Source organism: Columba livia, chromosome 5 (assembly GCF_036013475.1).
Source record: "Columba livia isolate bColLiv1 breed racing homer chromosome 5, bColLiv1.pat.W.v2, whole genome shotgun sequence".
Classification (NCBI taxonomy): Eukaryota; Metazoa; Chordata; class Aves; order Columbiformes; family Columbidae; genus Columba; species Columba livia.
In genome coordinates, this window is record NC_088606.1 from 25,456,721 (window position 1) to 25,482,540 (window position 25,820).

The following is a 25,820-nucleotide window of genomic DNA, read 5'->3' on the forward strand; positions in this document are numbered from 1 at the left end:
GGACTGACCAGCTTCATAATGTATACATAGGCCAACTTAGCATAAAAACCCATGCTTTTTATTTAACTATGTAATGAATGACATGCCCATCAGTTTTCTCCAGCTCTCTGCAGTTTGCATGCTTGAGTGAGATTTTCAAATCCTAGCACAGCCCCATATTTTCAGGGTACAAAAACTTACCTCCAGAGAAATAACTAAATAACCCAAAGCATTTTTACAACAGGCAGACTTTTTTACAGGTTCCAGTTCTATTTTGTATCTCAGCCTAAGATAAAGGAGTCGAGTTTATTTCAGAAGAGTTAAAAAAAAAAAAAGACATAATCATTTAATCACAGACATCCAACTCAAAACCAATCAGCTAGAAATTAACATCTGCTGAATCAAAAGCAAAACAAGCAGTGGAAACTATTCTCATTTGGTGCCTTAACCGTGGTGTAGTGTGTTGCCATACATTGGCAAAAGGGACTAAGGAAAAATTATCTGACTGACCTGCAAGAGCCTCATATTTCTAAGACATTCCATGCTGCCCCTCACAAAAATTAAGAACTTTCCAAATGAGACAAGATGTCCAACTAAGCAGACTAATCGAAGTCATGCAAGTAGTATAGGAGAGGAGAGTATCTCAGACTACATTAAGTGAAGCAAGAGCTTGAGCTGGGCTTTCTGACAGGGATGTGGACAAGCTAGCTGATGGGACTTCTGAAGGTCTGCCTTTCATCCAGAATGGAATTTCCATTCCAGCACTGTAGAGAAAGCTTGTTTGTATTTCAGTCAGAACATTGTACCAAAAAAATCCATTTTGAAGACAGTTGCAAATGGTTTTCTCTCATGTTCATATAGGAAAGCACACCTTAAAGCCTGCTACTGCATCACAGGTGCAGGCAACTCCCTACACTGGTTAAACTCCTGCTAGTTAAAGATTTAAATTAACTGTATATGGAAAATGTGCTTAACAGTGAGATCACTGTAAACAGCCTTTATTGCAGCACACCTTGAAGTAACAGCTTAGCTCTTCCAGAATCCTTGCTGCTTCAAAATGAAAGTGGGTGAGCAGCTCCACATAACACAGCACAGTGATCAATACCCATACAAGAGCTCTGCCGTCAGTTGTTTTTGGGTGGGAAAGACATTCTGCTGAGCCAGTTCCCCACAGCAACCCATCTCTGCAATGTACACTTTAATTAGCTGTTTCATCTTTCTACAGAGAAAGAAAAGTCTGGAGAGTGACGTGCTTTGTGGCGTTAGAGCTCGTAGTCATCTGGATGGTAGAGCTCGCTCATGAGGCGGTAGATGTAGGAAGGCGCATTACCCCCAATGTTAGAAATGAAGAGAGTAATGAGCTCTGGGGGGACGTAGTCAAACACTGGGCAGTGAACATTGATCTTGGCCAGGATCTCCCCTGTAAAGTGAACAGCAGCAATATTAGACAAAGCAACTCAAATAAACTAAATTTAGCCTTCTGCATGTCTTCCTGAGCCCCTTAAAGAAACTGTCTACACACATACCACCCTAAAGTAGGTATAGGGACATCCTGAATCCTTTATTGGGACATCCAACTTCCTCACTGATGTCGTTGAATTACAGATACATAGCAATCCTGGATGAGTGGCAGAACTCTCTTTTGGTAGTTTTTACCAATAGTAACCCCAAATTTCCTCTGGTGGAGTTTTACTAGTTGTCATAAAAGCTGCCAATATGTAATTAGAATGCAAGAATCCTGATGCTGTCAAGGTTATTATCTCAACAAAATCTCAGAAGGCCAAAACCAAAAACCTGCACTGAACTTCATCTCTTCATTTCAAAAGTTCATCACATAGGAACAGGGCTTTGAAAGAGACTTTAATATGTGGGCTGACACCTTTCTAAAGATGGTGCTTGAGTGGGAAGCCTATTGCAGAGAGATTGGGTTTCAGCAAATGGATCACATAACAAAGTTTCAAGAATTTAACGTGACTTGTAGGAGGGAAAGGAAGCTGGCCCTTGGCGCTGGGCATCTGCTCTGTCCCAGAGGAAACCGCCACCTGCCTGGAACCATTATCACAATCCTATAATAAAACACTGACTATTTCAGAGCAGAAGTGCATAGATAGTGTTCAAAGGAAGTAATTTTTCTGTACTTTCTTTAAAAAAAGTTACATACAAAACAGGATTGTTCCTGGCACTTTTTTCTGCTTAAGACAATAGAAAAGGATTTACTGTCTGGTTACAGGACAGTCTTATGTTTAAATTTTTTGTGAGCTATTTAAAAACATTTTAAAATTATAGCCTGAACCAGCTTGACTAGCCCGTATAAAGAAGAACCAGTACCTTCTGTGAATGGCAGCACCTCCTGTGGTGACACAAACTTGTGGAATGAATCTTCTTCATTAGGGAACTGAATGAGAAAGAGTACAGGAAGGTTAGGAAAAAAGAGACTGCCTCATTATCCTAGTGAAAACAGATCCTGGGTGCTGGAAGGAAGCTAAAGCAGAGGAAGACTTGCCAGATGACACTACATCTATTTAAAATAGTGCTTATGCCTATAACTTCTGTAACATCTACAGGTGCAAGGTTTTTCCTCAGTGTTTAGAGCCTTCTGTGACCTGGCTGCCCTTGTACAAAGCCTAGGGAACTGGAGCAGAGAAGTGACGTCCTCAGTCTGCAACTTCATCTGACAATACCGAAAAAGTACTGAGTGTAAGAAAGTTTGAAGCATCTCCACCTACCTCCTCTGTCAGTACAGAGAGTCTTTGAACACTAAAGATATAAATTACAAAAAGTAAGGTGATGTCAGTCTCTAGTAGGCAGTCTACATCCTTATACCAATGCACTGCGTAATCAGCACAGGTGGCAGAGGAGGGTGCTTCAAGGAGATCTGTAGCTGTGCCAGATCTGGGTGAGGATCTCCCACCTGAAGCAACAGCACTGGATGGGGGAGGTGGCTCATTTGCCAGCCTCACCTTGGGACAGGCAGTGCTCTCCACCCACAGCTTCCATAAGCATAAAAATCACACCCCATCTCTACATAGTGCAGGTGTGGTCCCAAAGAGCTGCTGCACTTACCTGCGGTGAAAGCTTGAACATGGGGGCACACACGATGAGCGGAGTGGAGTGGTGTTTAGCCGCCAGTGCCAGGGTGTGAGTCCCGCTCACAGCAATCAGGGCGCCGTTGGCCAGGATTGTCTTTGTACCAATGATGACCTTAAAAGGCAGATCAGCATTAGACAGAATGTTCCATAGCAAAGTGGGGAAGGAGCGCTTCCTGGTTACGACCCTGCCAGACAAGCTGGAGGAGTCTGTCAGAAGAGCCAGCCAAAGGCTGGAGTCATAGGGCAGCTGGATGCCTCATCTGTTTTATATGGCACTGGCTCTGCATGCAGACGTTCCTCATTAACAAGAGCATGACTCCAGCATGGTAAGACCAGCACAGAGAACTTCAGAGGACACATGTACATTTTACTGCAGGGAACACCATGCAGAAACGGGGCTGCGTTCCCTGTTGTTCTACAAGCCTGCAAAGTAGGCAACCTATCTTGTGTTCAACACAGGGAGAGTTTCTCCCCTTTGGAAATGCTGAATTTTGTTCCATCTTCTTTAAAAAACATGTATTTAAACCTCTGAGGCTTTGCTGTCTTTGTTTCTTGTAACTGTTCTGCCTGTTAGCCACTAAGGCAGAAAAACCATGCAGTTAGTCATTGTACTGACTTGGGGTTCCACACTGAATATCCACCCCGGTTGTAAATAGGGACCATTACAATTTTGAGTCTTCAGTAAAGAAATGCATCCATCGCTGCTGGGATCTGCAGCTGGTTTGGAAGGCCTAAAGTTCCAAACCTGCCATTAACTCCCTCCTCCATTGGAGCCCCTCCTTACCTTGTTGACTCGAGACATGACAGCAAAAATAGCTGCATCACTCATGACAGTAGTTTCAATGTTCTCTTTGGACAGTCGAACAGCCATTTCATGACCCTAAAAAGAGGGAGAAACCATTTGGTCCCCTGGGACATAGCTCTGGGACTGCAGCTGCTTAGAGATATTAGCACCCAATTCTTGTGTGAACCACAAAAACACCAAGTGATAGAGCACAAATACAGCCCTCTGACTGAAGGACAAGGGACAGGACAACGAGCTGTCTTCAATCTCTTCACTGCAGAGGAGCTTCTGTGATGTTCAGCTTCCCCCAGAGAAAAGCATTCATCAAGAACGCATGGGACAATGCAGTACCTGGAGAAGACAGCCAGGCTGGGCCTTACCTGGCAGAATGGTGCACACTCCGCCACAATGACCTGGAACTTGCGCTTGCGGGCAGCTTCCTTCAGGAAGGCCTCCACAGTGCGCGAGTAGCCAATGGTCATGATCACCTCGTTGGAATGGATGTGCTCCAGCGCCTGCATAGCGATGTTATCCGTGGTGCCCTCTGTAACAGAAGGAAGCTGTGGGTGTAAAAGCAACACTTGTGCTGCGAGGGCTGCCCTCCAACAAGATCATTTTAATTAAAGCGATGCTATGAGCACTGACAGAGCAGGAGCAGCTTTTCTCCGCATTCTTTTTACCAGTGGAGAGGGACCAAAAAGCTGGCCCTTGAATGCCCTATGCCCCCTAGCTGCTCATAGAAATAGCTGTATTGAAAACTCCATCATGAGGGGAACGGATTGTGTCAGCACTACTCCAGATAACCACCATGCCCACACAACAACTAGTGACGGAAATTCAAAGGTTTTACAGTTCAACAGCTCTAGAACCAGGTGAAAATGAGAGGCAGGGCAACCTGGGCCTCAGAAGAAGAGTTGGATATCTGATCTGTCACAAGATTGCAGAAAAACGTGTAACAGTACTTTGTTATGAGAGTTGGGTCATACACGCACAGGGATTAAGTCCAACCTTGGCATACTTTTGATACTCTTCTTCAGAGGGCTCAACTCATAACTTCCCAGAAGACCAAGATGACAGGCCAATAGCCCCCCATACTGTTCCCTCCACCATGTTCCACCCATCTCCCTGTAAGCCTAAGAGGACTTGAACTAAGTCCTGGGAGGAAAAAAACTTCGATTCCTTCAGATTAAGTCTCCCACATCCTTCCTGTTTTCTTTCTGCCTAAGAGGAAGGGGAAGCATCAGTCCCATCACATAAGTAGCCCCAGTCATGGGGCAGTTCAGACTAATCTGTACCTATTTCTATCAGCAGCTCATTAATAGCTTCAATAACATTAGCTCTGAGGTGAGGATAATGGGTGCTGAAATCCTCGCTCAGTCCTCCAGAAGTCAGGAGTTTGTGCAGGGATTCTTGCTGGTCGCTCTCCTCACTGCGCCCGTGAAGCCTGCAGAAAGAAGCAGCCCTTCAGCCTCAGGAGAGAGCACAGGGGCACAGCCAGGCTGAGGAGTGTCCCCACAGTGCAGCACACTGAACAGAGAGGAAGGAAAACCACATGCAGGAGGCACGGCACGCCACAGAGCTTCCCTAGCTGTCTCTGGCAGAAAGACACCCGGAGCTCTGCCAAGAAGCACCTTCCTAAGTTGTGTGCAAATGCTGTGGCCCACAGACGAGGGGCAGGCTCAAGGCTACTGCTCTAGCAGGAGGGACCCTTCTGGGAACACAAGGACAGAACAGCCTGAGGTCAGGGCACAGACTGTTGTCACGCACCCACATCACATACACCAAGGGGAATTTCACTAGAAGAAGTGTCATCAGCTATGCTGAAAACAACAGGTTTCCCTTGATGCTAAACTTGCTGAATCCTTGTGTAGGAGAGGCAGAGAAAGGGGGTGATGGAAACTAAACGGGTCTCACAGAAGCAGTAGAACACACTGCATGGGTGGGCTGTTCTGGGCTCCTAGGAGGAGTATGGATAGCAAGAGAGGGGAGCGTCACCTGCCATACTCCTCCCGAATGATCTTCAGCACTCGCCGCACCATGTTGCCCACAGTTGTCTCGGACGGCTGGGCTGCCGTCATCCTCTGGCCCTCTGTTCGGATCAGGTCCATGAGCTCCCCTGAAAGCGGGAGGGCCTTGGTCACAGCTGCCCAGAGAGCCCCCGCAAGCATCACCCAGCTATCCGCCCCCCAGTAGCGCGGGGCCAGGGGCTGTGGCACCAGTAGCGCAGCACTGGTGAGAAGGTCAGACGTGAGCAGGAGGCCACCGCACAGCAGCTGGTTCTACAAGGATCTGGATGCAAGGCAAACTCGAAACTTAAGGAAGGCCGCAAGCGTTTCAGCGGCAGCAGAAACCAGCTGCTGCTGGGCCGGCCGGCGCTCGGCCTGACACACCGCAGAGGACGTTGTGCAGCCCCTCCCGCCGTGACACCGGTGAGCACAGCACACTTCAAAGGGCTGACGGGCAGCACGACGAGTACCGGGAACGCAGACGCGCCGACAGCTGCAGGCAAGGCTCCAGCCGCCCCGGCCCCGCTGCTCCCGCCGCCACCGGAGCGCCGGGCCCGGCAGGAGCACGGCCGGACGGCCTCCGGGCGCCACTGCCCTCTCGCAGCTCCCCCGGCCGCCTGGCTCCCGGGAGAAGCGCTGCGTCCGCCGGCTGCCTCCGCGGGCCCTGCCCCCGCCGCCCGGCCGCCCTCACCGGCCCGGCTCCATCGCCCGTGCCCGACGATCTTCCGCAACAGCGACAGAGTCTGCCGCGCCGTGTCCTCGGAGCGCGGCCGCTCCCCGCCGCCCCGCAGCCGCGCCACGAAGGCCTCGATCTGCTCGGACAGGTCGGAGCCGCGCTCGGCAGCGCCCGGCATGGCGGCGGCCGCTGCGCTCCGGGCCCGCGGGGCTTCGCGGGTGTGCGCGCACCTCCCACTTCCGCCGTCCCGCCTTTCCATTGGCGAAGGCTGCCACAGTGTTCCCACCCCCGGCGGCGGCGCAACCAATGAGAAGTGCGACCGGCGGGTGGGCTGCGGCTCACGGGCGTGGAGGGTGGGACTCTCTCCTAGCCCGGGAGGGAGGCAGGCGGTGCCCCCTGACCCCGCTCGCGGGCTTGTGGGGCGGCGGCGGGCTGGGCCGGAGGTCCCGGCGGGCGGCGGTGCCTGGGGCGGGCTGCCGGGGCGTGGAGCCGGGAGGCGCGGGCAGCCCGCTCGGGAAGTGCCCCTGAGGCACCGCTCGGGGGTGTGTGCCGGCCCGGCCGCCGCGCGCGGAGCAGCCGGGTCGCCGTTGCCGCCACTCTGGAGGCGAACGGAGCGGGCGGCGTCGGGCAGGGCCGGAGGGAGGGAGGGAGTCGGGTCTGTGCCGAGCCGCAGGGAGAGCCCGTGTGCAGGGATTTACTTTGGACCGTGTGCTGTTCCAGGCACAGAGAGCCAAAGCAAATGGGGTGGGAAAGGCGCAGTTCCTGGCAGTCCAATTGTTCTTGCTGGCAGAGCCAGAACCAGCCCTGGATAAGGCAGGAATGTAGCTCCTTTGTGTCTGGTTCCTGGAGCTCCGTGTCCAGGGGCCAGGCAGGAGCAGTGGCGTAACTTGCGGTGTTACTTTACTCTGTGGCTCTGTTCTGTGTCCTGTTGTTTTAGATTAGGAAATCAAAGCAAACGGGTTTATGCTGGCAGCATTTGGCGGGTGCTTCCTGCAGTGGCCTGTAGGGCCCGAGGTGCTCATCGCATCATTTTTGTGCTTGTCTGGTTCTCTACAGCCAGCTGCCGCCCAGGGGCTGCTGGGTCCCCAGCAAGATACCAACAGCTGGTGCGCAGGGTCTTGAGGATGTATCACAGGTGGTTTGTCACCCAGTGCCCGGATTGGGCCAAGAGTCTTTCCACACCTCTCTCCTGCTGCTGCTTCCCCAAGTGCCCCCATGTGCCTGGAGCCAGAGTGCCTGCCAGCCTGGGGAAGGAAGCTCACCACATCCCTTGAATGCCTGGTGAAAGGCCATGTGTCTGGGTTTGCTCGGACGTGCTTGGGGGTGCTGCTGCCCTGGCTGGAAGTTAGTTTCCCTTCTTACTGAGCTTGTCTCATCCTTTGCGCCTGGAGAGAGTCAGTAGAGTGTAACAGGGTTTGCCCTGCTGTAGGCTCGGTTGTGCTGCACCCCACTGTGCTGACCAGGCACATCCTTGTTCCCGGTTGCCTTCTCTTTCTGTCTCCCCAGCTTTGGGAGTCTCCGTAGAGCAAGGGCTGCCCGGCTCTGCATTTGTGCAGGATAACACAGTTCTCCCTTTAGCCCCTCCATGAAGCTACGCTGCAGGCAAGTTGGGGGAGGGCTGTGCGCACCCATCGGCTTCCTGCGTCAGGAGTCCCTGCGTGACGCTGTGTGCCAGCTGCCATGGCGTGCAGAGGCCGCTCCCACGCGTGCATCCTGCGACTGGGGCATGCAGTGAATTGGCCAGAAAAAAATAACCGTTGCTTCGAAGCTTTCCTTTGTTTGTTTATTTATCTTGCTAGTAAACAGAGCAGCTCTTGGAGATTAGGCAGGAGGAGAAGAGGAAGGAAAAACGGACTCTGAGGTTACGACCTCCGTGTGGATGCCGGGCTGTTTACATTCCCTGCTCTAGTCCCAATAACTATTGCAGGGCAGTTTCTTCTCGGCCTCTTGACAGGCTGCAGAGGTTTTCCCTGCTTACGTTGTTCCTGCCCTGTTCCCTACAGCGCTTTCCACTGGGCACTGCTGCTGCAGCTGCCCAAAGATGGCCAGCAGTCCCATGTCCCCCAGGGGCAGAGTCCTGTGCCTGGTCTGCTGCCTTGTATTTCATGAATGAAAGCCTCTGAATGGGGATTTTGGGAGCTGCCAGCCCTGTGTAGCTGAGCTGAGCCAGAACATGCAGCTCTCTGGAGAGCTGAGACAAACCCTGGGCTCCAGCTGCTCAGAGGAGGACGGAAAAGGAGGGAGCAGTGAGAGTGGCAGTGAGGGGAGGGCAGGGAGTGTGGGGCAAGTGGGGAAGGCAGCTGGGGGGCACATGTTGGTGTCCTGGTGTACTCAGCTAAAATCCCATTGCCTTGCAGGCTATGCTAGCTACCGTGGCCAAGGCAATGTGAGGGGTACGTGTGTGCATCCCTGGGCAGCTGGAAGGAGATTCACCTGCTGGGCTACAGCTGCTGGGACCCTCTCCTGCTGCGGCCACAGGCAACTGCCAGCTGCACAGGACACCCTCCTTCCCTTCACCTCCCAGGTACTTCCAGGTCCCTTGGCGCAGCTGGCTGCTGTGGCTTCCCAGCTGGTGCGTGAGGCAGCGAGGAGGCTGACATGACTGCAGACTGTGCTGCTGCTGTGGGCCAAAGAGCTGAGCAGGGGATGAGCTGGCTGGGCGAGGGAGGCAGCATTCTCTGGGCCTGCAGAAGAGCTGAAATCTGTCTCATCTCAGAGAGCTGACAGCCAGCCCAGGACAGCATCCTGCTCTGTACCGTCAGGGATGGCTGCTGAAGGCACTGCGTCCCCTCCACCCAGTGAATTCTGCGTCCCAGGGGGCTGGATGTCATCCCTCAAGTGCTCATGTGAGGGAGGAGAAGGCTGGACAGGCTGGATAGAGTTTGGGAGCACTGGAACATCCTGTGCTGGGAGGCTGTTTGGATTAGGAACTCTCGGCGGATAAGTGGGCTGGATGAAATGCCAGGGAAGGGAATCAGAGTTTGCTGAACTCTAGTAATTGGACTCGTCTGCAGCACCCGGGTAAGCCAAGTGAGCTGCTCGCGCTCAGGCAGGCGGGGAGAAGGAGCCAGCAAGCGAGAGCCAGAGGAGCCGCAGCCCAGCAGGCGCAGGGCAGGCTGTCAGCACGGTGCAGACTGCAGAGATGGGATAGGTGGCATGGGAGGAAGCAGGGTAGGGTCATCGCTGGGTGCCTGAGCTGCTCACTGAGCATGAGTGACCGAGTTAAGGATGGCATGGTATGTGGGAGTGGGTGGAACACGGAGCACAGTCTAAGGAAAAAGATGCACAAAAGGTATCGTCCGTGTGACATGATTGCTCTTTGGAAAGTCCATGCTCAAAGGCCTGAGACAAAAACAGAGGCCTGAAGCTCTCACAGCCACAGATGTGGAGGCACAGCTGTAAGGAGGTAGGAGTGAATCTGCTGAAGGGCTGAGGGTCCCCAAACCAGTGTGCTACTGGGGAGAAAGTAGGAAAGTAGATCACTTTGTAAGTGAAAGGAATGGAACCGAGTGCTGAATGCACATTTAAAACTTGAGCCTCCAGTGAAAGAAGACAAAAAACCCAAACAAACAGCCCGTGATCAAAAGCAGGTACATGAATAGCTGGAAAGCTCAGCTCTGTGGGAGGTGCACACACACACTGCCTGAGTCATCGGCAGTTTTAGCATGCTTGAAATTCACAGATGACGCTGCAGGTACCAGGGCACGTGTTCTGGTTTTTGCTGATGACCCTAGTATAATAACAACTGTCCCCTAAACTGACCATCCTCGGGAAAGCGTGGCTGCTCTAACTGCGTGGGCAGCCACAGAGAAACAGGCAGGGCTTGCTCTGGGGAGTAACAGGATGGACTCAGCGCCTGAGGTTGGCGAAGGATTTGATGCAGCTCCTTGCTCAGCAGCCCATGTGTACGTGTGCCTTTCTCTACCTGGAAAATGGCTGCTGGCTCATCCTCACGTCAACGCAGCACCTGCGGGCAGGCTGAGCCCATAGCCAGACCCTTGTGGTACTGATGGAGTCTGTGATCCCTGTGGGAAATGAGTAGGTGGTTCTATCCAGCCAGCAAGTTTGACATTGCACCCCTTCCTTTTTGGAGCCTTAAAAATAGAGACCGAGGCTGGGAAGCAGGAGGGTTTTTCTAGGGCTTGTTGCAAAAGCTGCCCAGGCTGGGCTCTCCTTGCCCTTCCCAGCCCCCAGGAGAGGCCTGGGAAGCTGGCCTCCAAATGCCTCCCCTGGATGTGGAGCTTCACTTGTCAGCTTGTTCACCCATGGTGGTTCCCCAGATCTCCATGTGGGCTGTGGGAAGCTGGAGGCAGCCGGTTCAGAGGCCAGGCTGATCAGGAAGAGATGAGGGAAGTGTGGGAAGTTGCTGCATGTCATGTAGGAAAACAAACCCTAGCGAGGGATGAGGGAGCGCAATGTGAGTCTGGGTGGGATGTGCTGGCAACAGCATTGCTAGTGGTGTGCTGGGCCTTGATACCTGGCAGAGGCTTTCCTCGGTGCTACCAAAGGCACAGCTGGCTCAGGAATCTTGGTGGCACCGTGCAGGTGTTGGCTGTGGCTCTGTCCTGCTCAGAGGGCATGCTGCAGGCTGTCTGGGCCAGGGAGGAGGAGATGCCAGGGGCCCAACCCTCCAGGCTGGTTTTGGAGAAGCCTCCGAGCAAACCTGGCGCTGCTGCAGGAAGCTGGACTCTTGGGATGAGACAAAGCGCTGCTCAGCTGCTTTGTGGTCACCGAGGGGTCCATGACACCAGCAGTCTGGGCTGCTTCCTGGTCACCGGCCAGCTCCCTGCAGTTCCTCTGCTCCCGGTGCTGCAGCTGGCCCCGGGCTCGTTTTGCTCATTGTTTGCTGCGGGTGATGGCAGCTATTCAGCAGCTGCCAGGTTTCAGGGAAGGGGAGAGATGAGCCACTCCTCCGCCCACGTTCTGGGAAAGCCTCCGGGACGAAGCCCTGCCGATGCACACGTTCGCTTCTCGACTGGGAGAGCAAGCTGCAGAGCCTGCATCCCCCCTCCGCCTGCATCCCATGTCCCCCCTTATCAGCAGGCGGGATGCCGGGGAGCAGAGCTTGGAAGCAGCCCAGGCTGCTGCCTCATCCTGCACAATAGCGGAGCCTGCTGCTCCCCGTCTCCTCGCCTGTTTGCCTTCCAGAGCCAGGCAGAGTCTCGCCATCACTATTATTTTGCTTTGTGTCAATATTATGACAGCTAAAAGCAGGAGAACTGCATCCACATGATAAGACGCCAGAAGCTCTGGGCTGGGTGTGGATTGGGTTCGAGTTTGGCAGAGGAGAAAAGCGCCTGGCAGCCCCTGCCCGCCAGCTGGCTGGGCTGGGAGAGCTGGGAGGTGAGGGGCAGCGGCAGAGCAGTGGGCGATTTGTGTCTGTGCGACTCTCTTCTCTGTTCAATGCTCGTTGCCCTTTTCTCAAAGGAGATGAAACACAATAGATGTGCAGAATATGCTTAGTTGTCCAGTGGAGAAGTAACCTCCGTCTCTTTCCTGGAGAGAGGGGCTGCTGTGCTCCTGCTAGGATATTCCTGTCCCTCCCAAGGCTGCCATATCACATCCCTCCTGCCCTGTACAGGCCTGGGGTGTTTCATGTCTGCTGGTGGTGAGGGGAGTCATGCACACGCTGCTGCACCAGTCTTGTCCTGGTTGCAGCCTGTTTTGGCTTTCACAAGTGCAGTACTCTGCAGCTGCTGGGGGGAAATCCCTGCAGGGTTTCTGGTGTTTCGTGGCTTTGCTCCCACCCAGGGCTTCAGGAGAGCAGCTTGGGCTGAGCAGGGTGAGCCGTGCCATGGGAGCTGCATCTCCTTACTACAGACTCTTGGCACCTTGTGTGCAAGGGGCTGTTTTGGCACTATTGCTGCACACCCAGTGGAGGCTGCTGATGCAACACTTACCTGTAGGCACCCACGTAAGCTTGGGGCTGTGGTTCGGCTCCCTGGTGCCTTGCCCTGCTCCAGTGTTGTGCTTTCCTCCAAACACCTATGGCCTGGCTGGTCCCTGCTGCATGGGGCTTCCTGGCCACCAAGTGCTGCTCATGGTGGTGTGAGCTCTCTCTCACCTCCCCACGAGGCACAGCCAACCAGCAGCTGGGCTGGAAGACGTCTGGTCGTCATTAACCCTCCCATCTGTTGCCAGCATCACTTTGCTGCCTGCCTGTGGCTTTGCCGTGGTAGGAAGGTGACTTTGTCCCCTGCCTTGGGCTCAGCTTTGGTGTTAAATGAGGCTGGCACTGAAAGGCAAAGCATTAAGCTAAGCAGTGCTGGGTCTGCTATCCCTGATGTGTTCGTGGAGCACTGCCTGCCTGAGAGCCCTGGCTTCCCAGGGCTTGGGTCCGGCAGTCTCAAGGACATTCTCCTCAGTGGCATGGTCCCCGGCCCCTGTCAGGGATTTAAGCTGTTCCCTCACCTGGGGCTCCTGCCTTGAACACTCTCAGCCCTAGTGCACTCCTGTGCCCTTCCAAAACTTGTGTCTGACCTGGGCTGGCCCCAGCGCCTGTACCCACAGCTGCTGTGGTGTTGCGGGGACAGACCCCACTCTCCCCAGGCATGGGACCAGGCTGTCAGGTGCCTGTGGTTTCAGCCACGGGTCCCCAGGGAGGCCAGACCTCCCCCGAGGAACCAAAACAAACAGCAGAGTTCCTGCCACGTGCAGCCGGGGCTGACTAAGGCCGGCGCTTCCGCCTGCTGCGGGCAGCCGGGGCCGTGAGCCACCACCATCGGGGTGCACGCCACGGCCCATTTCCCCCTATTGTCAGCCTCCCCCTCGGCAAACACATCCCCCTGCGCACCTGGGCTGGGAGGAGGCACTGACACCACGGGAAGCAGCCGCCAGGAGTGAGGGGTCATAGAATCATAGAAAAGTTTGAGTTGGAAGGGACCTTCAAAGCTCATCTACTCCAACCCCCATGCAATGAGCAGGGGCATCTTCAACAAGATCAGGTTGCTCAGATCCATGTCCAGCCTGGCCTTGAATGTCTCCAGAGACGGGGCATCTGCCACCTCTCTGGGCAACTTGTGCCAGTGTTTTACCACCCTCATTGTAAAAAATCTCTTCTTCATGTCTAGCTGCTGCTGGCCTCCCTCAGCACTGGAGCCACTGCCAAATGACTCTGGGGAGTCCAGTGGGGCCCAGATGCCCCAGGAGGTTGCTTGCAGGTTGTTTCCTTGAGGAGCAATGCTGACCATCCAGGGTCACTGGTACCACCCTACTTTCCTGAAAAGACACTGGAAGTCCCTGTGTTTCCTGGAAGAAATCAGTGACAATCTCCTGGCGCAGAGGCCTGGGTTTCCTCATGCAGAGAGGCTGGTGCTGGGGGACCCCCAGCCAGACCATGCCCATCCCCGTTCCCACTCTCTCACATCCAGGTACATGCAGCTCCAAGCAGCTAGTCTCCAACCTCTGCCTTTCCCCTTCCACCTCCACTGTGGAGACCCAACCTGCAGAACATTGAGCTGGTTTATCTCAGCGTTAGTTATGAATCAAGTCCTTCACGTTTACTGATAGGGGAGCTTGGGAGAGTCTAAGAGATGGATCACAGGGTTGGGGAAAGCAATCGGATGGAACACCAGCAGTGAAACATGGGCACTCTGGGATGAAGGGCAGACAAGAGGACCCCAGTGCCTTACATCTTCATGCTGCTTTGACATTGCAAGTCCTGTCACAGTGCAGGTAGCTGTGAGGGGAACTCTTGCCCCCTCACAGCAGCAGCCTCAGGAGGTGGCTGTGCCTGGTGCTGGGGCATGGTGTGCTTGGCACTCTCCCCAGCAGAAGCCTCCAGCCCTGATCTGACTGACTCCAGTGTCCTCAATGGCAGCAGTGCAAAAATAATGCCCTGAGGATTTCAGGGGTGTCTTCCAAGGGCTTTGGGGGTGACGCAGAGTGTCTTGGGTACAGTCAGCTTAAGAGTAATGCAGGGATGAGTTTTTGTTGGGCTATTTTCATCTAAGACACTAAAAGTGGGATTTTGTAGGGGAAAATATGCCTGTGAGTTGATTTTGATGCTCAAATGGGGCTGTCAAGGAAAAGGGGACTTAGAGGGAGCTCACCTGTAGTGAGCACGGTGAGGATTCGCTAGGGAGAGCGGCTGCCTGTGCTGGGCTTCATCAGTGCTCATGGGCATCCCGGGTTCTTGCTCCTCACCCATGAGTAAGAGGCAGGGAGGTGAGCCTGTTCCCCAGCAGGGCTGCACCACAGTGTGCTTGCAGCTGCATGCTGGGACTGCCCGTCCCCACTTGACTGCCAGGGCTCACCTGCCACAAGGACATCATTTCCCACCCACCTCGCTGCCCAGCGCTGCCACTGGGGCAGGGAGGTGACACAGGCAGGTGGCAGCAGATTTGAGGCGATGCTCTCAGCCCACGGCCACCGCATTGGGCTCACTGCGGGGGAGGTATCTACCCTTTAAGGAAATGTCTATTTGCCTGGTGTCCCTGGATGGTCTCTTGAGCTTCCTCTGTCCCTTGTTCCCAAAGTGCGTAGCTCGGCTCCCCAGAGCCTGGTGGGAGGCAGCCTGAGGGTCATACTGTTGCATTTATAGCATCGACCTTCAGCTCTGTCCTGCAGCTGGGGAAGAGTAGACTCAGCTCCCTGGACCCCAGGGAAGGAGGATGGCAGAGGGGAAAGCAAGTGGCCATGGCCCCAGCCAGCTGGATGTTTCTCCCATTTGCTGGAGGATGTTGCTGGTCGCAGGTTACCAGTGTCCAAATATTTTTTTCTCTGCTACTGCCTCTGTTCCGTGCTGCCTAGAATGGGGATGCTCATCCCAGGAATGTAAACTCTGCCCAAGGCCTCTGAGGAAATAGCTTCAGACCAGGAACAGGATTGCACTCGGCAATTAAGGGCTGGACTCCCCAGCCACACGGCTCCTGGGGGAGAGCCCTTTGCTCCAGCGCCAGAGACTGGCTTTGTGTCTGAGAGGTGGCCTCGAGGGACCTTCCTGCAAGGACAAGCGTGAGGCCCTGTGTGGTCACTGTCTTTGCAATAACAGGATTCTGCCTGTCCAGTGAGTTGGCAGCAGCTGCTGCTCAGGGCAGCCTCTGATCTGGGCTCTCTGGTGAGAGGAAATGATTCCTTTGCCCCAAATCTCATCCCTGGGGAGGTGGGGGTGTTCCTTTGGCCCAGGGGGTGCCTTGGGGTGTCAGAGGAAGAGCACAGGCATACTCCAGCCACTGCAACACGGATGTTACCTGCTCCTTGCTTCCTAGCCAGGGGTGAGAATGGGAACAGGCACCAAACATCACCACAGCAGTCCCTGGCAGCTGCCGTGCTGTACTGCTGCTGACTGATGAACTGCAGTGCACCCGGCCCCCCTGGCAGGGCAGGGATTTTTCTGGGCACTTATCTCTGCAGCATCTCCCTGCTAATTTGGCAGGCCCTACTCCAGCAGCTTTCTCACACTTTCAGTGGTACCAGTGCCTGGAAGCTCCAGGCAGAGCTCAGCTCCCACCAACACTTGATCTTCTGCCACCTGCATGGTCTGGTGAGGCTGGGGACAGGCAGCTGATGTGTTCCAAATTCCCTGGGGACAGACCCCATGAGGCTTGGGAGAAGCCACTGGCATCCTCACGCCACAGGGATGGACCTCACACAGAGGTGGGCAGGGAAGCCCTGGGCAGCCTCCCTGCTCTCCCAGGAGGACAGAAACGTGAATTCTGGCAGGGACACACAGCCCGTTATTTCCCTGGGGCCTACATCCCACGGAGGATCGTGTTGCCTGCTGGCATCACTTCCATTCCCCTGTCCCATAGCTCCATCTTCTCTGACCGCTGCAGCTTAAAAATAGAACAGAAAAGGCCACAGAGCTCCTTTGGGTTTGTCCTTGGCAGCAGGGTTTGGCCCCAGACCTGCTGCAGGGAACCTCCATGTGCCCGTCCCTCCCAAGCTGGAGGGACCCCCCATGGCTGACACGACCGGGATGGCAACTCTGGGGTTGAGAGGGCTGGAAACCCCCTGCCAGGGCTCTGACGGCAGGGGCTGGCTGGGCAGGCGTGGGGCTGCTCAGGGGGAACAGGGTGGGTGGACATGCCAAAGTGGGGACAGGGAAACAGCATGGGAATGGGGTGGATGGGTGGGAAAGGGGCTGCTGGGGGGGCACAGGGCAGCTGGGTGGGCATGGGGTAGCCGGACGGGCATGGGGCAGCATACACCGACCCTGCGAGAAGTGGACAGGAGCCAGGGAAGCCCAGCGACCCGAGAAGCCCCGCCACAGCCCCGGTGCGTTCCACCTCCCGGGTCTGCACCGAGCAGAACTTCCTAGAAGCCCCGGGGCAGCTCGGTGGGGAAACGGCCGTTGCCGGTGCGGGGAGCTGGAGGCGGGGCCTCCGTGGCGCCCGGAGGCACTGGCTGCGTCCCCGCGGCCGCCGGGGCCGGGCACCTGCTCCCGCCCCGCGGCGAGGCCGGGGCGGGCGGGGGCGGGGCGGGGCGGCGGCGGTGAAATAGGGCGGCGGAGCGGGGCGCGCTCCCATGGCCCGGCGGCAGCGGCACGGCGGGGCCGGTGGCCCGGCGGCGGGGCGGCATGCCGGGGGCGGCCGGGCGGTAGAGGCGGCGCTGAGTGAAAGCCGAAGCGGCGGGAGCGGCGATGCTGCTGGTCGGCGCCTTCCTGCGGCTGCTGGTGGCCGGGGCGCTGGGGGCACCGCCCGCCCCGGTGAGAGCCGATGGGCGGGAGCGGGGTCGGAGCAGAGGCAGCACGGTCTCTCTGATGCCCCTGCCTGGGGTGGTGGTGGCCGCCGGGGCAGCTCGTCCCTGTACTTGGTGGGGGCACGGCGGGGGGTCCCCCCATGCCACCCGCACCAGCGCCCGCCTTTCCCTCCCTGCAGGCCCCGGAGGCGCGGGGGACCGCCAGCGCGGAGCCGCCCGGTGAGTTGGCAGCGGGCGGCCGCCGGTGCCGCGGCTGGGAGGGGGCGGCAGCCCAGGGAGAGCTGCGCGCAGGGGCGAGGGGACTCAATACCCCCCGGGGCCGTTATCCTCCCGGAGCCCCGCGGCGATGCCCGATGGGACAGTGGGGAGCTCTGCTGGGGCTCGGAGCAGCCTGTTCTACCCAGCCCACCCCGGGTGCTTGCGGCATCGGGCACCGCCGCGGGCCGGAGCGGAGCGCAGCCCTGCGCTGGGCTTGACGCTCCTCTGGTGTCGGGATGCTGGGTCCCGGGCAGGAACACTCCGCTTCGTCTCCCCTCTGCTCTCCGCGCTGGGAAACCCGAGGGCACGGTTGTCTGCTGCGCTGCGGGGCTGGGCTTCTGCGCCCTCCGAGGGAGGGCGGGCGAGACAGGGGAGCTCCGCCGCGGCGGGTTGCGGAGGGGAAGCGCGGTGCCTGAGCAGGAGGAGGCAGAACTGGAGGGCTGGTGGAGAAAGAGCCCAACAGAGTGGATGTGGTGACTGTATGAACCCCCACATCAGTGCGGTGATGGACTTAGGGGGCCACAAGGGGGTCCACTTCGTCCCTGTGCCCCCGTGATGGATGCAGGACCCCACTGCGGGTGCCGCACCTGCCCGGCAATGGGTCGGCTGAGCTCGACCTCTCGGGAGTGCCTTCTTATAGCCCCCCACCCTGGTCTATTGCAGTCTTGACCTTTCGGGAGATCTGGAATCGTAGTTTCTGCCGGCCTCTGGAGCAGCTGGTGGATGTCATTACTGAGTTCCCCAACGAGGTGGAGTACATTTTCAGACCCTCCTGTGTCTCCCTGCAGCGCTGTGGGGGCTGCTGTGGGGATGAGGGTCTCCGCTGTGTCCCCGTGGAGACAAGCACGGTCACCATGCAGGTAAGCAGTGCCGCTGTGGGGCTGTGGCTGCGCCAAGGAGGTGTTGGGCTCCTTGCCAAGTGCCAGGAGGGTGAACTTACAGCTTCACATCCTCCAGGCATCATAGCAGCATGGATAACAGGGGAAGGGGCTTGCTCACAACTGCTCAAATGCATGCCAAACCGGGAGGGTCCCTTTGCTTGCTCTTTGGGCTTGTCACTGAAGCCAGGTGACACCTCTGATAATACTGGCGTTGCTCCCTGCTTCTCCACCCTCTCCTTCCTGTGCAGTCCATCTTGCTGACTGCCATTGCCTTTCCAGACCTTCCCTGTCCTGCAATGGGGCAAGGGGTGTCCCACTTGCTCATGACTCTGCCTGTCGGGGCAAAGCAGGCGCTACCCCTGAATTGCAGAGAGAAGCGAGGCTCTGGTGTGCTAGGAGGTGGCTGCAGTGGTGCTGCCCGTGAATGTGTGCTGGGGGCATGGTGGGCATAAAGGGCTGTGTCAGCTGCGTTTCCAGCCTACACTGAGGGAGCTCTGCGAAGTGGGGTGGGAGATTCCAGGGTGTGAACAAGCTGCCGGTTGGCTCTTCCCCGTGTGCTAGTCAGCCATTGTCCTCACACCATAGCCCTTGCACTGTGCTGCCAGAGATCAACTGCTGCTGCTGCAGGGAGTAGGAAAACTCTGCTTTGCTGTGGGTGACAGACTAGAGGGTACCTATAATCAATCACCAACGATTTTGGTCCTTTGGGGATTGAAAGCATGCTGGAAGGCAGGGTGAGAGTCTGCACAAAGTCTTAACTGAGGTGGAGCGAGAGCCTGATGTGAATGGGAGGCATGTCCCCAAATACGGGTCTCCCTCCACGGGAGAATCCCGCTGCCGTATGTGGGGTGGCAATACCAGGCACTTCTGTGGGGGCTAGTTTGGATCACAATAATTATGAACATACCCCATGAAGCGTCTGAATATCCAACTCAGACTCTGGGCTGTGGACTGACACATGACAGGGCAAATCCTGCAGCCCAGGCTGGGGAGGCACTGAGGTGCTGACTCCAGGCTCAGTGCTGTGGGAATAGGGGCCAGGAGGAGACAGCAGCAACTGGAAAGGCCTGGAAAACATGACTAGGGGGATATTTCCAACAGAGGACAGAGATACACAAAGTGGTCAAATATGTGAAAGCTGTCCACAAAGGCAGAGACAGAAAAATCTCCTCTAAGGCTGGGGAATCCCAAGACCATGGGATTTAAGCTACAGCCCTGAAGACACAGGGTGGCACTAGCAGAGCCTCCCAAGCTGCCAGGACAGCTGGGCCTGGCCGGTGCTGCCTGCATGTGGAGGTGAAGGTTCCAAGGAACAGGTTATGCACACGTCTGCCCGAGCAGCTGGGGTGGCAGGGCAGTGCCGCGGGAGCCCTTCAGCCCCCTCTGGCCGGGAAGTAACCTTTGCTCCTCTTTCAGCTCCTGAAGATAAAGCCAAACGGGGAGGCACCCTATGTGGAGATGGTGTTCACTGAGCACAAGCAGTGTGAGTGCAGGTAGGGACCCCTGTGCTTGTTTTGTACCCGTCTGCCCCTCCAGCAAGAGCAACCCTGTCAGCTCGCACTGCATGTGGGACAAAGATGCCCTGGGGGAACCCTGGCTGTGCTGGGACCCCACCAGACTGTCTCTTCATGGGGGTCTGCTGGTGCTTCCCTTGCTCAGCAGCAGGCTGCACCATGCCCTTGCAGCCTACTCCCCACAGCAACAGGGGTGCACAGTGTTGTGTGGTCAGGTACCTTGTGCTCTCTGCAGGGTGGAGCTGCTGCGGCTCTTTGAGCGGGGATGTCTGTACCCCCATCCCTGTAGCTGCCTTGGCACACCAGCATAGTGGCCCCAAGGTCAGTGTTTCATCTGGGGCAGCATGCAGCCTGGAACTCCATGGCTTGGCATACCTGGCCGGAGAGACAGCCGAAGGGCTGGACCTTGAGCCTCTGTTCCAGGGAGGCTGCCCCATCCAGGGCTGGGCACTGGGGCTTTATGCCCAAGCTGACAAATGGAAGCTTGAAATGCACAGTGCCAGGTTGGCATAGATATGTAGTGCTGACCCAGGATGGATACACAGCAGCAACCTGCCACAGACTCCTGGCACTAAGTTAATCCCTTGGGATGCTCACTGCCCCCAGAAGCAGTGTGAGCTTGGGCAGGACAGGGTCTCTGCCTGGGGGCTGCGGAGCTGTGGGAACAGGGAGCGGCTTTAGTGCTGTCCACAGCTGGTCCCCACTGCAGAGCCTCTCCAGCACTGCCTGCATGAGTGTTCACTCTCCATCGTGACCCAAGGGCAATTTAGTATTGTGAAAACTCTGGAATGAGTGTCCTGCTGGGCAGCTGTTAGATGTGATCCTTGCCTGGAAGAAGAAAGAACTTGAGGATCCCCGGGTTGGTATTCCCCTCCAGTTGTAAGAGCGGCTGTGCTGGAGCAGACCCAAGACCCATCCAGCTCTGAGCCCCCTCTGCAGCATCTGTCAGTGGATGCAGAAGAGGGAGTGGGAAGAAGCACATGTGTTATTTCCTTCCCTGCTTCCAGCTATTTTCCGTGCAGGGAATTTCCTGAGCCTGTTATGGTTTCCCTACCTAGGGTAACTCCCAGGGGATCTCCTGTGAGCACTTGTGCAGGCTGCCTTTGAATATATGTAAACTTCTTGCTGCTGCAGCACCTTTTGGCTTTACCTTGCTGCTCTTTGAAGTTTAGCATAGGCATGGTGGATGTCCTGGCCTTGGCCACTATAGGGGATGCCTAAGCCAAGTATGTCTTGGCTGTTGTATGAGAACCACTACTGAGACTTTTGAGCAAATCCCATGTTACTCGGGACGTTGCATCCTGTTTAACCAGCTGGGCTATGCATGCTGTCACTGAGAGCAGCTGAAACTGGACCTGTGCTTCCTGGCCTTGTGGGCAAAATGTCACATCCCCAGAGGAGTCACTGAAGCCAACCATTCCCTTCCCCTTTGCTGTCTCTGCCTTCTCCCTGCCTACCACAGTCAGCTCCTGGGTGACGAATTGACAATGATGTGCCGAGAAGTCATATTGGGTCTGTTTTAAGCATGAATTAAGCATGAACAGGTAGATTGTGCTGCACACTGGGGCATCTCAATAAACCACCTCCAGTGGCACAGCAGGCAGCACTGCCCAAGTAGCCACTTCACTCTGTCCTTTTCCCACCCCACAGGCCCCGGCAGGACCTGATGAGGTTGGGAAGGTAAGCACCATCAGGGGCAGCGTTACTGTCTGGGGTTGTGGGTCTCATCTCCCACACATCAGCCTCTCTTGTGGTACTTTCCTTTTGAAGGAGGAGGTCCAAGGGCCGAGGTAAGAGAAAACAAGACAAGAAGAGACGTAAAGACTGTGAACTGTAAGTGAACAGGGGCAGGTATGAGTGGTGTCTTCTGGGTTAGTTTCTTTGGGATGAGCAGCTTTGTTAAGCCTTTGGGTCCTTGCTGAGCAGTGAGGGGTTTGTGCAGAGCAGACACAGGAGAAAACAGGACAGAGAAGAAAGTGGGTGGCTATGGGGGAAAAGGAGCCTTTTACTAAAGGCTCAATAAGTGCTTGGTAATCTCCAGGCTCAGTTGCTCAAGCTGGCCAGTCCCACCCAGGTGGGGATGGATGGGCTGGGTGATGTGATGATGTGTAGCTCTATTGCCATCACAGACCACGCTGGCTTTCCTGGATCCATGAACTTCCAGTTTCAGCCTCATCTTGCTGCCAACTGTGTCCTTCCTGCAGTCCTTGACTGGTGGTTGTTTGGGTTACTCTACCCTTTCCCTCACATTTAGCTGACTCTCACACTGCTTGCTGTAACAGCATGGGCTGGACTGTTGCTGCAGACACTTTAGGTACAAAGCCTGTGGCTGGCACTTTCTTTGTGCATATTTCCATTTTGTCAGTAGCTTGTTGCTCAGGGCTCAGCCAGCACCTGCAGCACCATCACCCTTTTTCCTCCCCATGAAGAGGCTGCCAGCTTGTTGCCAGAGAGGCTGAGCACAGGGAGGGGGGGACCTGGGGCAGAGCTGTGAGCCTGCGGGTCCTGCTGTCTCCCCCAATGCTGGCAGCACTCACCCCGGCTGTGCTCTCTTTGCAGATGTGGCACACCACGCAGGTAGCCTCCGCTCTGCCCCTGGCCTCACTCCTGCTGCCTGGGTTTGAGCCAGCTGCTTCCCCAAGCATGGGGGACCTGCGGAGCTGTGCCCCTTCAAGCAGGGTCAGGGAGCAGGACTCTGGCAGGAATGAGACGACTGGACTCTTGCTTGGGCCTGATGGCAACACAGCCTGGAACCAAGGACTCACTTGCCCCATCTGCACCATTGGCAGCAGGACAAAAGGACCCATGATGAGGCCTGGGGCTGAAGATGGGGAGATCAAGCAGCATATTAGTGTTCCAGGGTATCCTGGAGGCAATGAAGAGCGGAGCTGGTGGATGTGCTGCTGAAGCTGGCTGGGGACAGCACGATGTGTGGTTGAGCTGTGATGGCTTTTAGGACTGCAGCTACAAAACTGCTCTGTCCTGCCAGTGCCCTGCAGCTGGGGAGGAAGGAAACCTGGGGCTGGCAAAGCTGCAGGGCTGCATCTCTCCTAGCCTTGGCATGGGGCAGCCCAGATGGGTGCCAGGGAGCTTGTCTGGGAAGCCTTCCTGGTGGGGAAAGGGAGGGAATTGGGTTTGCCAGGGCTCTTCATGTACTCACAGCCACATCCCAGCCTTGCCCTGCTCAATAAAATCTGGTGGTCAGACACAGGATCTGGCAGTGTGAGCACTCCTGTCTGCTTTCCAGCAGCTTCAGGCAGGGCTCTTCCCCAGGGGCACCCACCAAGGTTGGAGGAGGGCAGTCCTGTGGTGTCCCAGGGCTTGTCCCCAGCATGAATTCCCACAGCACACAAGAAGTTGCTGTTAATGTGATGCTGGACATCAGCAACCGCAGGTCAGGATAAAGCTGCTCCCTGGCCTGAGGTCTACTCTTGTGCTGGAGTTCAGGTGGGTACTGAGATACTCTTGGGGTGACTGCCCTTCTCTTCCACACCATGTCGTGGGGCTGTTCCTCATCCCTATGCTGTTCTCACTCCAGTCCAAATGTCTGGCTCACTGCCCTGTGGCTTTCCTTCCCACTGGCTGGGCTGGTGTGAGGTTATAGCAGTGGGGGGCAGGCTGACCATGGGCTTTCCCACCCAAGAAACACTGCACCCAGGCTTATTCCCCTGGTGTGGGGGCAGGCTGGCCTGGGGGCCTCATCTCTTACTTGGAACACCCTGGGGTGTGTAGGGGGCTGGCGGCCCTCACTGAGGTGGCTGTGGGTGCTGCTGTTTCCCACTTTCCCCAGTCAGCCAGGTCTGTGCCTGGGTCTGGGGCAGCCACAGCCCTTGTTTCTGTATGCCTTAAGCAGTGCCTCTGTGGCTCTTCCTCTCCCCTTTTGCTGCTGCTGCAGAGGGGCTGGATCTAGCTGCCAAATGCATCCCTGGGTGCTCCATGCAAGCTGGATCCTGGATCAGTGCATATAGCTGCAAACCCTAAGGGTATGTTGGGCACCAACATGTTTGTGTGGCATCCCTGGCATGGGGTTAAAACAAAACCAAGGGATATTCAAGCAAAGGGCTGGAGGGCAAGATGTGCAAAGCCTTCAATGCTACTATCAAATGAAGTGACCTGTGGTTTATCCTGCAATGAGGGATAAGAGTGGAGCCTAATGTGCAGGTGTTGGGGTCCAAGGCAGCTCTTTCCCACATCTGACATGGTAACCTGTAGTTAGGGCAAGCTCCCTCAGAGACGTAATGCTGGTTTCTCCTGGAGCTGGCACAAGGATATGGGGACATGGCAGGTCCTGTGGCAGTGCTACTCTTGCAGGGAAAGCTGGTGGTGGGTGTTGAAGTGATGTGAACCTCCATGCTGCTGCCACATAGCATGGCATGGATGGGATGAGTTTCACCCATGCAGCTTGGTATATTTTTCAGAAGCTTGCTGGAATACCTTTTGGAGCCCATTTCCTCTTCCGGCATTCACAGTGTCCTGGGGCACAGCCTATGTGGGCTCTGCCTCAAAAACGGCCCATGAAACTCCTCCTTGGCTGCCTCGTTGCTCCCCTTCCCACACTGCTCAAGGTTGGTGTGGGCCATGTGGAGCCCTGGCTCCAGTGGCCTGTCCTGGTCTGTACAGGCTCTCCACATTCCCATGTGCCAGTTCAGCCTGGCTGGTTGTGCTTTGAGGCTAAGGAGAAGTGTGTGCAGCATTCAAGGGACATATGTGGTGGTTTCTGTATTGTTTTTAACAGTAGAAGTTTCACCATAGTAGTATTAAACCTTTAAAAAGGAAGTAACATAAACAAAATGATGTTAACTAATAAAAATAAGTCTGTCAAGAGTGGTGATTAGGGTTAAAAAAAAATTCAAACTCCTGCCCAGCAGCTTTTTCTAACAGTTTCTGGTGTTTGTTGTTTCCTCTTTGGCTGCTGCTCAGCACTGAGAGGTTTCAGGCAGCTCTGCCTGGAGCTGACAGGGCTGGGTGTCTGCCTTGTGGTGTCACTTCTCCCCTTGCATTGCTTGAGTCCCCTGGGTGCTGTGTGCAGCCTCATCTCCTGCTCCTCCCATAGCAGTGGGTGTCAGGGTGGAGGGCAAGGACGTGGGTGCCTGGGAGGGATGTGGCTGTGCTGCTGTGGCAGCGGCAACAGGATCAGCTGGGACACAGTGGGAGCAGAGGGAGGTACCACCAGCACAGGAGATTTGGAAGATGCATCTCTAGGTGTTGGGGCTCCCTCCAGCTCCAGGGGAGGCTTCATGAGGTGAGGTGAACCTGATAAGCCCTAGCAGCTCCCTGACACTCCCAGGGCTGTTGCAGGCATTATGCACCCAGGGGAGGACTGGCTCCCTCTCCTGCCCCTGCATGTCTCTGCCAGAGGGGACACCTCCAGGACCCTCATCATCCCAGGGTGGCAGGGACTTCCAGCAGGACATTGCACCCAACAGTGACTGCTCTGCACACCCCATGTCCCCCAAGCACTGCAGAGCAGGGCTGTAGGAGGGGGCTGGTTCCCCTGCAAAGGGACTGGGACAGACCCCAGTCCCAAAGGCAGTGGGGATCAGAACATCCCCATGCTGGTCCTCCACAGACAGGCAGCAAACAAGCCCCAGTGCTCCCAAATCTGCTACCTGTCCCCTGCCCACGTACCCCTCACAGCTGTCTTATGGGAGCAGTGCAGCACTGGCTTATCAGCATCCCTGGGCTCCCTGTGCACCTCCCAGCTGTACAGAGCAAAGGTTTGTTTAATAAGGCTTTAGGAGCCAGAGCTGTAGCAAGATGGTTTAGATGGAGAGTTATAGGGGAGACAAAACATAAGCTGGGGTCCAGGCTGCACTAGGAACAGAATATCATGTATTTTTGGGGAAATACCCAAACTTAATTGCCAGCTGTCATGCATTTATTTTAGGCTGTGAGAAAAAGGGCAGCTCTCGTTCCCTTCCCTCTTATTTGTTGGTGCTGGTCTTGCTTTGGAAGTTCCCACTTCCCAACAAGGACCACAAGCTCTTTGGCA

General features: G+C 55.9%; 2 protein-coding genes across 8 annotated transcripts; one reads left to right on the forward strand and one right to left on the reverse strand.

Annotated features, from left to right (window-relative positions):
* Positions 1-36: 36 nt before the first annotated feature.
* EIF2B2 (eukaryotic translation initiation factor 2B subunit beta) lies at positions 37-6,770 on the reverse strand. The gene is made up of 8 exons (XM_065063915.1): positions 6,550-6,770; positions 5,848-5,968; positions 5,148-5,296; positions 4,233-4,396; positions 3,853-3,948; positions 3,043-3,180; positions 2,308-2,374; positions 37-1,399 (listed from the first exon to the last, which is right to left on the reverse strand). The coding sequence occupies exons 1-8, from the start codon at positions 6,710-6,712 to the stop codon at positions 1,242-1,244; spliced, it is 1,056 nt and encodes a 351-aa protein (XP_064919987.1). The 5' UTR covers positions 6,713-6,770; the 3' UTR covers positions 37-1,241.
* A 1,830-nt stretch (positions 6,771-8,600) lies between these two features.
* PGF (placental growth factor) lies at positions 8,601-23,041 on the forward strand. 7 transcript variants are annotated; one of them, XM_065063918.1, is made up of 7 exons: positions 8,601-9,058; positions 17,355-17,394; positions 18,097-18,293; positions 19,731-19,807; positions 21,479-21,508; positions 21,599-21,618; positions 22,388-22,686. In XM_065063918.1, exons 1-7 carry the CDS (start codon positions 8,708-8,710, stop codon positions 22,450-22,452), a joined length of 780 nt encoding a protein of 259 aa, XP_064919990.1. In that variant the 5' UTR covers positions 8,601-8,707; the 3' UTR covers positions 22,453-22,686. The 7 variants fall into 7 exon arrangements, with proteins under 7 accessions (XP_064919990.1, XP_064919989.1, XP_064919988.1 ...); XM_065063917.1 differs by having other exon boundaries at positions 8,822-9,058; positions 21,599-21,661; positions 22,388-22,640; XM_065063923.1 differs by lacking the exon at positions 8,601-9,058 and adding an exon at positions 16,985-17,182 and having other exon boundaries at positions 21,599-21,661; positions 22,388-22,640.
* Positions 23,042-25,820: the final 2,779 nt, after the last annotated feature.

Bases quoted from the DNA above. Each gene is read 5' to 3' on its own strand.
- EIF2B2 (XM_065063915.1), bottom strand. From the start codon at position 6,712: ATGCCGGGCGCTGCCGAGCGCGGCTCCGACCTGTCCGAGCAGATCGAG. The intron at 5,297-5,847 runs GTGACGCTCCCC...TTCTTTCTGCAG, and splicing joins ATTCGGGAGGAGTATGGCAG to GCTTCACGGGCGCAGTGAGG. The intron at 3,181-3,852 runs GTAAGGAGGGGC...CTGCCTTTTAAG, and splicing joins TCATGTCTCGAGTCAACAAG to GTCATCATTGGTACAAAGAC.
- PGF (XM_065063916.1), top strand. From the start codon at position 8,846: ATGTTGGTGTCCTGGTGTACTCAGCTAAAATCCCATTGCCTTGCAGGC. The intron at 9,059-17,354 runs GTACTTCCAGGT...CCCTCCCTGCAG, and splicing joins TCCTTCCCTTCACCTCCCAG to GCCCCGGAGGCGCGGGGGAC. The intron at 18,294-22,387 runs GTAAGCAGTGCC...CTCTCTTTGCAG, and splicing joins CAAGCACGGTCACCATGCAG to ATGTGGCACACCACGCAGGT.